Source organism: Plecotus auritus (genome assembly GCF_963455305.1).
Source record: "Plecotus auritus genome assembly, chromosome: 11".
Taxonomy (NCBI): domain Eukaryota; kingdom Metazoa; phylum Chordata; class Mammalia; order Chiroptera; family Vespertilionidae; genus Plecotus; species Plecotus auritus.
In genome coordinates this window covers 38,268,015-38,280,464 of record NC_137777.1, presented here as the reverse complement: position 1 = coordinate 38,280,464, position 12,450 = coordinate 38,268,015, and the positions used below count along the sequence as shown (strand labels likewise).

Sequence of the window (12,450 nt, the reverse complement as noted above, 5' to 3'; positions counted from 1 at the left end):
ATCTTGTTCTTTCATTTATTTAAAACCAGTTAGCATTAAATCATTTTTTTTCCTTTTGTCTAGGAAAGCTTTCCAAATAGCTATGCTAAGAAATTTATTGCTTTTTTTGAGACCTTTAAGTCATTTATTGTCTGAAAGCCTTGAGAAATATTAATGTAGTATTATCATAATTTTTAATTAACACTTGATATTCATGATATATTTTAAATTTTAATTTTCCTAGTTGGCTTGGACACCTTTTCTGGCTGCATTCAGTGTGGGTCTACAAGACTGTGATGATACTGAAGTAGCCTCTCTCTGCCTGGAAGGTATAAGATGTGCAATCAGAATTGCATGCATTTTCAGCATTCAGGTAATAAATTTGCTTTTGTAGCCAGTCTGCTTATGCCATTACTATAGTTTAAATTATTTTTTTATGTTTGACTTATGAGAAATTAATTTCAAGTGTATGATGTAATTTAAATGAATCTTAATATTTAAGAATCTGAGAATCTATGACAGAGTAGTTCTATACTGATGTGCCTAAAATTCATTGTAATAACTTTGGTTTGCAATTCTTCCCCAAGACTTTTAATTCCTATATGTTAATTTCAATATCTTATTTAAATAAATATGTTGGAAGTTCTTACTTATTGAATCACATATATTTTCATATTTTATATACAGAAAGTAGGTTTATAATTGTTCATATAGAAAATAATATAATTAATAAATAATAATACAAGAATAAACTGTTTCGTGTGTGTGTGTGTGTGTGTGTGTGTGTGTGTGTGTGTGTGTCTTAACCCTCAGAACAAGTTTAAGAGAATCAGGTCTATAGGACATAATTTTCATGAAGATAGCCCCTTCTAGTAATTATATGCTTTGTCTGATAATAAATATAGTTGAAGCTTGCTTTCTTTTTCAAAAACTGTTTTATATTTGATTATGAATGATAGGACTTACAAAGCACAGTCTAGTTGTAATGAAAAAGTGAGCAAATTTATAAATAAGGTTTCTACTAGTTTACACAGTACTTGAAGCTGAAATATTCAATGAATGTTTTTCTACTATATGAATTTGTTATTAATAAAATCTCATCTTGATTTAACACCTTCTTCACCTTTGTATTTTAGAAATTTTTGTTTCATTTATCTTAAAAAATACTCTAGTTTGAGGTATTATATATAAGTTATGATTTGTCAGTTAAAAACTTACTAAACAAGTAAACAGTTTGTCATTAGGGAATTAAGGATCACTCTTTGTGTTTACAACCACATCAAGTATACTTTTCTCTTTTTTATAGCTGGAAAGAGATGCGTATGTTCAGGCACTAGCAAGATTTACCTTACTTACAGTGAGTTCTGGTATTACTGAAATGAAACAGAAGAACATTGACACAATAAAAACGCTTATCACAGTGGCTCATACAGATGGAAATTATTTAGGAAATTCATGGCATGAGGTATAAGCACTTTATTTTTAATTTTGTAATTTGGTTTATAAAATGAGCTAAATATTCTATCACTGACATGCTTAAGTGTTTGGGGAGAAAATTAAGTACATTCAGGGTAAATACAGTTAGCTTTTTATAATCTATATATATAAAAGCCTAAGCGACGGGATGACCGGCCAGTAGCTACGATGTGCACTGACCACCAGGGGGCAGACACTCAATGCAGGAGATGCCCCCTGGAGGGCAGTGTGCTCCCACAGTGGGAGTGCTGCTCAGCTGACAGACGGGCACCAGCTGCTTGGCTGACGGCTAGGGAGTGCAGCTGCATGAGCCTCTCCCGTGGACACTCCCCCTGCACACCCTAGTGGTGGCAGGCGCAGCAGGGCCAGGATGAGTGGGAGCAGCTGGGTGCCCAGCCTGGGCTCAGGCTCCTCCCTGGCCGCCTGCCACTTTGCGCACTACTTCGTAGATCACGCGGACAGCGGACAGGAGCCCGACGAGCTGGCGGGTAATGCTGGGCTGCAGCAGTGTGGAGGTCCACTGATCCCCACAGGCCAGGCCAAGGGACTCCACTGGTGCATGAAGCAGTGCACCAGTGCACCGGGCCTCCGGTGATTTATGATGTAGCCTAAGTTAAATCCTGGCTGCGTACATTTAAATATATTTGCAAACATTTTTAACATAAAATTAAGTTTCTTCTCCTCTTTTAAAATTAAGATTCTGAAGTGCATCAGTCAGTTGGAGCTTGCACAACTTATAGGAACTGGAGTGAAACCTCGATACATTTCTGGAACAGTGCGAGGCAGAGAAGGATCTCTTACTGGAACAAAAGATCAGGCTCCTGATGAATTTGTGGGGCTAGGGCTGGGTGAGCATTTTACAAATTATTTCTATGAAGTATCAAAAATTGTTTAACTTGCTCAATCTAAGTAACTTTATTGTAGGAATGAAACATAATATAAAATGCCCATTGGCTATTGTTCTGAGGAAAAGCAAGATGAATGTATAGAGAACTAAGTCTTTTTTTGCCTGAAATAGTTTGCAACATTAAATGAGGTTTAGTCTTAATCTCATAGTTGGGGGTAGAAGAAAGGTACAGTAAAGTTATCTGCTTTTAAGACGGAATAGGTAACTTAAATGAGTGAAGACTTGTATAAGATGGTAAATAGTAGGGGCAATTTGAGAAAGCACTCACATTCAGATTTTTTAAAGGTACTGTGCAGACCTACCTAAATTCTTCTGCCACTATGGAAACTTTCCAATGGTTTCCCATGTGCTCAGTCTGGCCAGGAACTTCTAGATTTAACCCAATAGAAAAAAAGGAAAATATTAGTGGATACAGACAAACCAAAGGCAATGCATTTTTAGTCATAAATGGGGAAAGAATTTCATCAGGGAAGAGTCAAAGTTTAGACTGTCTTTCACTTTGAATACTGTACTTTTGGGTTTGAATTCTGCAAATTTCTTCCTGACCGTGTGCAAGTAATTAACTCTCTGAACTTTGGTTTCCTCTTTTGCAAACTAATGGTAATATCTACTTATAAAGTTGTTAGGATTAAATAAGAATATATATAAATGGATTTGGTATTGTGGCAAATATATTAATTGTTTCTGGATTATTATCTGTCCTTATTCCCCACCCCACTTTAACCAAGAAGTCTACACCTGAGATCTGACATGACTTAGCAAGAAGGAATACACCTGAGATCTAGGAGTATTTACCTTTTAAAGCTTTGTATTGTAACATTATATTTCTGGAAAATTTCTCTTTTTATCTTTTAGTGATTTCTCTGTTGTTGCTTGCAGTAAAAAATCTTAGGAAATCCAAAAGATTTTCAAGCTTGAAAAACGATCCATAGGGAAAGAAGTAAAGACCAGGACCATATGTGGCTTCAGGTTGGACTGGGACAGTTAATTCCCAGTGGTTATCCAACTGTGTCAGCCAGCAGTGCAGTCTGTACCTCAGTTGTATCTTAGAGGCTGTGGTTCTGGGTGATGCAGTTGTAGACCTAAGAACTTGGTGACCCAGCAGCAGGATTTAGAACTGCCTGGCACCTGCATGGGGACTTAGGTAATCTGGAAGTCTGACTTGGAACATTAGAAATGTAATTACTCCAGAAGATAGCACAAGATACAGATGGAAAGTGTTTACAGGCAAGTGAAATGAATGTGCAATGATTGATTCAGTAGCTTTTGAAAGGCTTTTTTTTTTTTTTTAGAACTAAGGAGTGTGGGAAGGCCAAAATAATGACAGGTACAAATTGCCAAGGCTCAGTTTTGCCAAGCAACAAAAGTAGGTTACACTAAAAATAAAATAGCAGTGAAGTTTTTTACCTCCTAAAAGTTTAATCAAACAATAAAAGATGCATGCTGATAACATTTACTATGAGTATATTTGGAAGTGAATTAAAATTAAATTGATCACTGTGCCGTTGTGCCATTTAGGTTGCAAAGATATGACACAGTCTGCCTTATTCTTTCAGGAGAAGTGCGTTTACAGAAAAATATACACATTTTGGAATCTGGAAGCGAAATAAAAATTTCAGGCTTCCAAGCCAATCAAGTAACCAACCATACTCTTCTACCTCTTTCATGCTTTATCTAGGCTTCCTCATGTTATCTACCTCTTTTGGCCTGCCCCGTTTTCCACTCACTCCTGATAAATCAGGTCTCTCATTTTTGAGTCTACATCCAAGAGAGAGCCAGTCTTTTGACTTGGCCCATTAGGCAGAGCCCGCCTTTCAGGCCATCTCATTGGTTAATTCCGTGTAGCAGATGTTCACCCCTGTACATCTGTGCCCTGTCACCTACTCAGACAACAGATGCTTTCTTCAGCAGGATGCTCTAGTCAGAATTAAGGCTAGAAGATGTAGAACAGACAATCAAGTTGGTTTAGTCTGTGTGTGTGTATGTATGTTTTTAAATAAATTAATATCCTTTATTAACAGCATTTAATAATGCTCCAAATATTAGTTTATGTACCAAGTATTAATTTTTGCACCAAGTAAGTTATGCACCAATATAAATTATGCCCAATTTATTAATGTACTAAGTATTTCATTTTAGCCAAGTTAATAGGGCTGGGTATATATTTATCTGATTGATCCACTTGCACACTTCCAGTACGTTATATATGCTGCTCCTTCTACCTGAATTGCTTTTCCTCTTGTCTCCTTTCCCACATGATCATCCTTCTGGGTCCAACTTAAATTAATATTTCATATTTGAAACCTTCCCATGCGTTAACATCCCCATTCTCCTTTATCCCATCAAAATTAATTATATTAGCAAAATTTGTATTATATGTAATTAGTTTGCTTCAGGCATGAAGTAATCATTACATTGTATTAAAGTTGGTTGTAAGTTGTGTCTCTCCTGGTAAATTGTTAACTCTGAGGACAGGACATCTTTTTTACTTTGTTCGGTTGCTAGAATAGAATTTGAGTCCAGCTGGTTTAAACAATGTCATCTATTTTGTTTCCATTCTTAAAGGCATTTATTGAGTATCTGGTCAGTCAAGTCAACAATATTTATTGAGCATCTGCTTTGCAGTTAATATTGAGTGAAGTGTAGGGGAATACAAAAAAAAACGTATATGTCTTGGTTCCTAACCTTAGGGACCTTTTTATCTGGCTGAGAAGGCAATATTAACACAACCAAAGTAATTTATATCAAACTATATGGAAGAAATTCTGATTTGAGTAGTACTTCTTTATATTTTTTTAATAAATCTTTATTCAAATTATTACAATTGTTTCTCCTTTTTCCCCCCATAGCTCCCCTCCACCCGGTTCCCACCCCACCTTCTGCCCTTACCTCCCCCACACTGTCCTCATCCATAGGTGTATGATTTTTGTCCAGTCTCTTCCTGAACCCCCCCATATCCCTTTGCCCCTGAGAATTATCAGTCCACTCCTTTTCTATGCCCCTGATTCTATTATATTCACCAGATTATTCTGTTCCTCAGGTTTTTAATTCACTTGATTTTTAGGTTCACTTGTTGATACATATGTATTTGTTGTTCATAATTTTTATCTTTACTTTTTTCTTCTTCCTCTTCTTTAAGAATACCTTTCAGCATTTCATATAATACTGGTTTGGTGGTGATGAACTCCTTTAGCTTTTTCTTATCTGTGAAACTCTTTATTTGCCCTTCAATTCTGAATGATAGCTTTGCTGGGTAGAGTAATCTTGGTTGTAGGTTCTTGCTATTCATCACTTTGAATATTTCTTGCCACTCCCGTCTGGCCTGCATAGTTCCTGTTGAGAAATCAGCTGACAATCGTATGGGTGCTCCCTTGTAGGTAATTAACTGTTTTTCTCTTGCTGCTTTTAAGATTCTCTCTTTGTCTTTTTCTCTTGGCATTTCAATTATGATGTGTCTTGGTGTGGTCCTCTTTGGATTCCTTTTGTTTGGGGTTCTGTGCGCTTCCTGGACCTGTAAGTCTATTTCTTTCACCAGGTGGGGGAAGTTTTCAGTCATTATTTCTTCCAATAGGTTTTCAGTATCTTGCTTTCTCTCTTCTTCTGGCACCCCCATAATTCTGATGTTGGTATGCTTGAAGTTGTCCCAGAGGCTTCTTACACTATCTTCAACTTCTTGGATTTTTTTTTCTTTTTGCTTTTCTGGTTGAGTGTTTTTTGCTTCTTTGTATTTCAAATCTTTGACTTGATTCTTGTGTTCCTCTAGTCTGTTGTTGGGTCTCTGTATAATATTTTTTATTTCAGTCAGTGTATGTTTAATTTCTAGTTGGTCCTTTTTCATATCTTTGAGGGTCTCGTTATATTTATCGGCCCTTTCTAGGATATTCTTGAAAAGCCTTATAACTGTGGTTTTAAATTCTATATCCAGTCGTTTGTTTTCCTCCATTTCTTTTGTTTGTAATCTGTTTCTTTGTCGCCACATTTTCATTGCTTCCCTGAGTTGGTAGGGTAGCTTTGTGTGCTAGGTTTCCTATATGGCCCAGTGGGTTGGCCTCCCCAGTTAACCGGAGGTGGATACTCTTGGTGCACCCCTTTGTGGACTGTGTGTACAGCCTTGTTGTAGTTAAGTCTTGATTGTTGTTGGTATCACTGGGAGGAATTGACCTGTAGGCCAGTTGGCTGTGAGGATCAGCTGTGTCTACACTGGGAGAAGTTCGGTGCTGGAGACAGCCTTACAGGATTAGACTTGCCAAACTGCAAAATCCTCTGTGCTCAGCTTGGATGGGGTGGAGTCTCAGGGCGGAGCAGACAGTCTTGGCTTCCCATCAGCCTTGCCCTTGTGCACACGCGCCTCCAGACCACTGCCTTCCCCAGCTCCCGAGTCTCCGCCCAAGAGTCCAGCTTCTCCCCGCAAGAGCATGAGTCCCCAGGGGCTCGCCTGGAACTGGGGTTCAGTGCAGTCAGAACTGGGGTTCAGTGCAGGCAGGAGCTTCCGATTCCCTTCTGCTAGGGAAAGCCTGTGGCAACCTCCGCAGTCTTTGTGCACACTGGTGCGCACACCTCCAGACCCCTGCCCGCCGGGGCTCACCCCCAGTCTCCCCCGGGTCTCCGAGTCTCGGGGTGCCTTTCTCTCTACCTGACAGTCCAGACTCGCCCTGTATGAGCCTGGGTCCACAGGGTTTCGCCTGGAACTGGGGTTCAGTGCAGTCAGAACTGGGGTTCAGTGCAGTCGGGCGCTTCCTTCCCCCTCCCACCAGAGAAAGTCAGCCAGGCTCTCAGCCGCCCTTCCTCTCTGCACGCACAAAGACCCTTTGCCATACCTCCAATTCTCTGTGAGCTTTTCTCTTTCCTTCTAGTTGTAGAATTTCCACTCAGCCAGCTTTCCTGTGGTTCAGGATGGTGTCCGTTCTGTCTTTTAGTTGTAGTTTTGAAATTGTTGTGTGAGGCAGCAGTTTAGTTGCTTACCTATGCCGCCATCTTGGTTTCTCCACGAGTAGTACTTTTTTAAGTAAATGCTTAGTTCAGAGGAAGATGAGAATAATGGATAGGAATCCTTCATTGAGAACTCAAACTGGATCTTGGTAGATAGGGTTTTAGTTAGTTGAGGGAATGCCCTAAATAGATATGCGATATTGTCTAGAATGTTGAAGGGAACTGCCTTAAATGCTGTGTTGAAAAGTTTATACTTTATCTGAAAGTAATAGTAAGCAAAATGAAGCTGATGATTTAGGAAAGTTAATCTGGCAAGAGAATGAAGGAGAGATTTAAGAGGGGGGAAATTAGCAGCAAGGAAAGCAATCAGGAAACTTCAATTATCTGGGCCTGAAATTATAAGCATCTCACTGAGTAGGAATGAAAATTAATCAATGATATGAAAACAGGTCAAAAGCAAGATTTAGTGGCTAGTGGAAAGATCTTAAAGATGATTGTAAGGTTAAGAGTTTAAAAACTTGGGGAAGTTGTTGTACTGCTGTCTGACATATGGAACCAGTGTTTTGGGGAAATTATTCTTTTGAATGAGAGGATGTTAGAACATATAGCTAGAATTTCCAATAAGCATTTATAAACAGGGACTGAAGATTAAATGACAGGGGAGATCTGATTATGTGGACTTGGGAGTCATCCTTAGAGTGCTGGAACCTGAACGAGTGCTGTCTTTCTTAAACATTAAGCGTAATTATGCCTAATGTCATTAATTTTGTGCTCTAAATTCTCAGTGGCCCTAATTTGTGTAATTTTTGCAAACACAGTTTACGTCTTTATAACCATGTCTGTGTACCAATTAGTATAGCTCATTAAGCACATTTTGCCTTGATAAAGGTCACTGGTGCCAAACGAATTGTTCACCCAACGCATTCTTTCTTTCATTAGAAAAATAACTGATTTCAGAAATGTATTTTAGAACTCTTAAGTGTCTTCCAGCATTCAGAATTATTTTCAAACTGAAATAACTCTCTTTTATGTGTGGTAGTTGGAGGAAATGTGGACTGGAAGCAGATAGCAAGTATTCAGGAATCCATTGGAGAAACCAGTTCTCAAAGTGTTGTTGTTGCTGTAGATAGGTAAGGTATTCACTTTATTCCCTTTTCAAATGAATACTCGTTTAATTCTGTCATGTTTAGATATTTTTTGCACAGTAGTAAACGGAAAATTTTATCGCCAAAAAAACTTTCGTTAAGTAATATATGGCTGTATTGTACTATGATATGATTTAAATGATGAAGCACATACTTTTGCATTTTAGGTTATAGAATATGGGAAAGAAACAGTAAGTTACAGTAGATAGTAGTGGGCATTAAGGAAATAATAACTTTGATGAAAAAGAACACAAATGTTTTATTTCCTGTATAGAAAACATTCCCCTTGTTATCCCTATTGGGAAACAGTGTACTTTCTCTTTCTGATAGAGGACTGCATTAGGGGTAAAATGAAGGGATTTGCTGGCAATTCTCATTATAAGCTTCTTTGAAAAGGATTTGGAAATTGGTATATTATAGACATTACTAGGTATTCCTCATTTTTAGTTTGTTTTCTGAAAGAAAACCCATACTCTGGTTTATTTTACTATGGGAATATTTAGTTTCTTTCAGATTTTTAAAATTTCCAGTATGTAGAACATTTAGTGTTCTTTTTAATATGTTTTTTCGAGATGAATGCCCCTCAAATTGAAACTTAACATTTTACAAATCTGACATTTAAATTTGTTTTCTTTGCCACTTCTTATGGAAACTTTCAAAAATGTAAATGTAATATGTACTTTTTTTGTTTGTTTGTTTGTTTGTTTGTTTTGGTGCTTTGAGACTCATGCTGATCCATTATTTTACTTTACATCAGATAAAACTTTTTGCTCTAAGTACAGACAGAACTAGAGTGTTCCAGTACTTGGAAGTACTCCCTGGAACTTTTCTCCTTGAAAATCTTAATGTCCACTTGCAATCTTTTTTGTTAGGGGAAGGAGGTTATTTGCATTTTTCTTGGGAAGGATGAAGAAAGATGTGTGTCATCTTATACCCACTAAATAATTAGGAGGTTTACCACATGGTTGGTATTTTTCAAAGTGCTTTACCGGTATTATTTAGTTTAATCCTTTAGTAGCCTCATGAGATGAGTATTACTGTCCTCAATTTATAGATAAGGAAACAGACGTGGGAAAATTAAATAACTTGCTCCTTCCACAACCAGGCTAACTGGGTCTTCATTATTTTGATGACTGTTTCATTCATAGAGAGTTTTGAGGAATGGAGCCAAGACGTACAGTCAAGCAGCATATCTTGAGTGTGCACTCTAAACCTCTCTACCTGCATGTGCAACTTTAGAGCAGTGTAATGTCTGCCCTTCTGCTATCAGGGTAGCTTTTTTCCAAGTGGTTTTCTTGCTTTCCAGAAAATCACCTCCACTGTCATTATGGGAATCTCTTCAGGCAAGAGTCAACATTTTACCTACTATTTCTGTTTCCATAATATACTTTATATGACCATACCTATTCTGATTTATTCAAATATTCAGTTTAAGTAGACATGTCACTCATTTGAACAGATAATATGCTTGTCTGTTTTAATAATTTATACTGTTTCACAGGTATCCTAGCATAAGTACTATTAGTACTTTGTCCTCTCAAACTTATCATCATCAAAGGCTTCTGCAAACGTAAAATTGATGTCCAATTTTATATAAAACCTCAGCATTTAAATTTTAGCTTATAATGAAAACAAAAGCTAATCTTTGATATATTATAAGATTATATTATTCTTGTGTGGTGCATTTCAGTTTTTCATTAAGTTTCTTCTGAATTTCTTCTCAGATATCTGAGGTTATATTCATATGTAAAATTTGGACTCTAGTCTATAAGCTAACTAAGTGAGATTGCCCTGGAATTCAAGACAGTGGTGAGAATATTATCAGGTATCATCCTTGAAAGCTCTGTACTTGTCCAGCAAAAACAGTCATTTTCTTACTCTTAGGCCTATTGTTCTGAAAAATCTCTTCTGACAAGTATAGGAAATGAAAATAAAAATAATTCTTCTTTACTTAATTACTTATAGCTTCTGTTTCTTAATCAACATAAAAATTTCTGGTTCCATTAAAAACCTTCAAGTTTTTAATGATAATATATCCTAATTATCTCCACTTTTTTGGTATTAGGAATCCATTAGAATTTAGGAGAATATTGTGCACTTTAATCTGGAGTACCTGATCCTCTAGGATTTGCTAGGGTAGAATTTGCTAGCCATTGCTAAACTAGATCAGTTTTATAGGTATCACTAAACTATGCAGGGATGGATTTTTGTCCCAGAATGGATTATCTCTCTAAAAGTTAAAAAACTAAACAAAAAACAGTTAATTAATACCATGGTTTTTGAGGCACATTAGATCTAGCTTTGTAAAACTGGCCCATCTCACACTTTGGAACATTGTCACTTTTTAGAAAATACATACAGCTCACCCCCCACTTCATTTGCTCAAAAATATCTTTCAGGTAGATGTGAGAAATAAATGTTACCTCAGATATTTCACTGTGAAAACTTTTTACATATATAGTAAATTACTTTGCCTGTGTGTTACATACAGTTTAACGTTTTTTAAATCTAGAATCTGCAAGTTTGGTCAATCTTTTGTTTTGCATTGCTGTATTACTATCATGATATGGATGAATCAGTAATATATCAAATTTATTTTTCTACTCACACTTCCGGACATGTCTTTTAGTATTAGCACACAAGATCTCATGCTACTGTCCTTTGCTTTTCCTATAGGGACTTTAGAATCTATTTCATAGGCTGATTTTGTGAAACATAGCTTTTTTCTCCTGCCTTAGTATAGTAAGGCTTAATTTTAAATGCCTCCACAGACCACTGTGCTCTACATATCACTTACTTTTAGTGGAGCATTACTAGAAATAGGGCACCCCTCAGAGGCTACCAAAGTGAGTAGGCATCTGAATGAGCTTTCCCAGGATGCATGCTTCCACTGCCTTCCATCATCACCTGAGTCTACAGGACCCCTCTAATTGCTGCTGCAACCCTTCTCTGTGGCCTTTGTTCTCCATTATTTCACTGCATTTAGAGTTGCATATATCCCCTCTAGTTGTATATAATCTCAATTTCTGTTTCTATTCTTTACCCCTTCAACTTTTGCCATTTGCCTCTTTCTCAGTTTCTCAGTTAAACATTTTTTGTTGTTGTTATTTCATTTGTTTCTCCTGTACTATTTAGTTTTGACTCTGGTTTTGGTGTGGGTTGTTTTTTTGTTTTGTTTTTTTACATTGCTCCTTGGGGATACCTGTAGTTTAATAAATTGGCTAATGACACATATAATGCATAGTCTAACAATTTTCATTTTTTGTTCATGTGAGAGCTTTGTACAGAAGCTTTGTATATGTTAATATCTGGATTCAGTCAAATCACTGAATTAAATGGGACCCTATTACTCATATTTTCTCCCAGATTGTGTTTTTAGCCAGATCCTTGAATTGTTGTTTTGTTCTCTTGAGAAGAGCAGTATGGGAAATCTCAAGATACTCCTTTATTATTATATATTTCAGGGCACTAAGATTAAAACAACATGATATATTCAGAACATTTATATTATGGATGCAGGAAAAAACTAGAATATATTTAAAATGTTAAATTCTGTTTTGCTCAGGTAGCACCGTGGTTAAGAGGGTGGCCTTTGGAGTCAGCCTATCCTGGTTTGAATCTTGGCTCCAGCACTTACTAGTTTTGATACTTTTAGGAAATGTCCATAAAATTGGGAGTATAATGGTACCTATTTCCCAGGGTATTGGTTATTATTTTGAATGGATATATTAAGCAGTCAGGATAATACCCACCTTGTGATTATTGGTAGCTGTTACTATTACTTATGATTACTTTTATTTCTAAGTTTAATATTTGACCTGCTCCTGCCTTTAAGGTTTCTTTTTTACCATGCAGATCTTATGGTGTTTATTTTAAATTGAGGAATATCATTTCATTCTGGAAGTCACATTCAAACCCTTGGTTATAAACCCAGTGAGTGCATGGATAAAAATGCAGACTTTAAAAAAGAGGACTAATGTATTTATGCTGAAGTCTTTTATGAAACTTTGAAAC

At 36.8% G+C, this 12,450-nt stretch overlaps 1 protein-coding gene across 3 annotated transcripts in view; it reads left to right on the top strand.

Annotated features, from left to right (window-relative positions):
• ARFGEF1 (ARF guanine nucleotide exchange factor 1) overlaps nt 1–12,450 on the top strand; it is a 106,984-nt gene that overhangs the window by 71,461 nt on the left and 23,073 nt on the right. For all 3 annotated transcript variants that reach the window (XR_013959302.1, XM_080646346.1, XM_080646345.1), the window contains exons 20-23: nt 224–352; nt 1,286–1,444; nt 2,153–2,303; nt 8,331–8,421. Coding sequence is in view for 2 of the 3 variants with exons in the window: in XM_080646346.1 (XP_080502472.1) it covers nt 224–352; nt 1,286–1,444; nt 2,153–2,303; nt 8,331–8,421 (530 nt within the window). In the remaining variant the exon portion in view is untranslated. The remainder of the gene's footprint in view (nt 1–223; nt 353–1,285; nt 1,445–2,152; nt 2,304–8,330; nt 8,422–12,450) is intronic.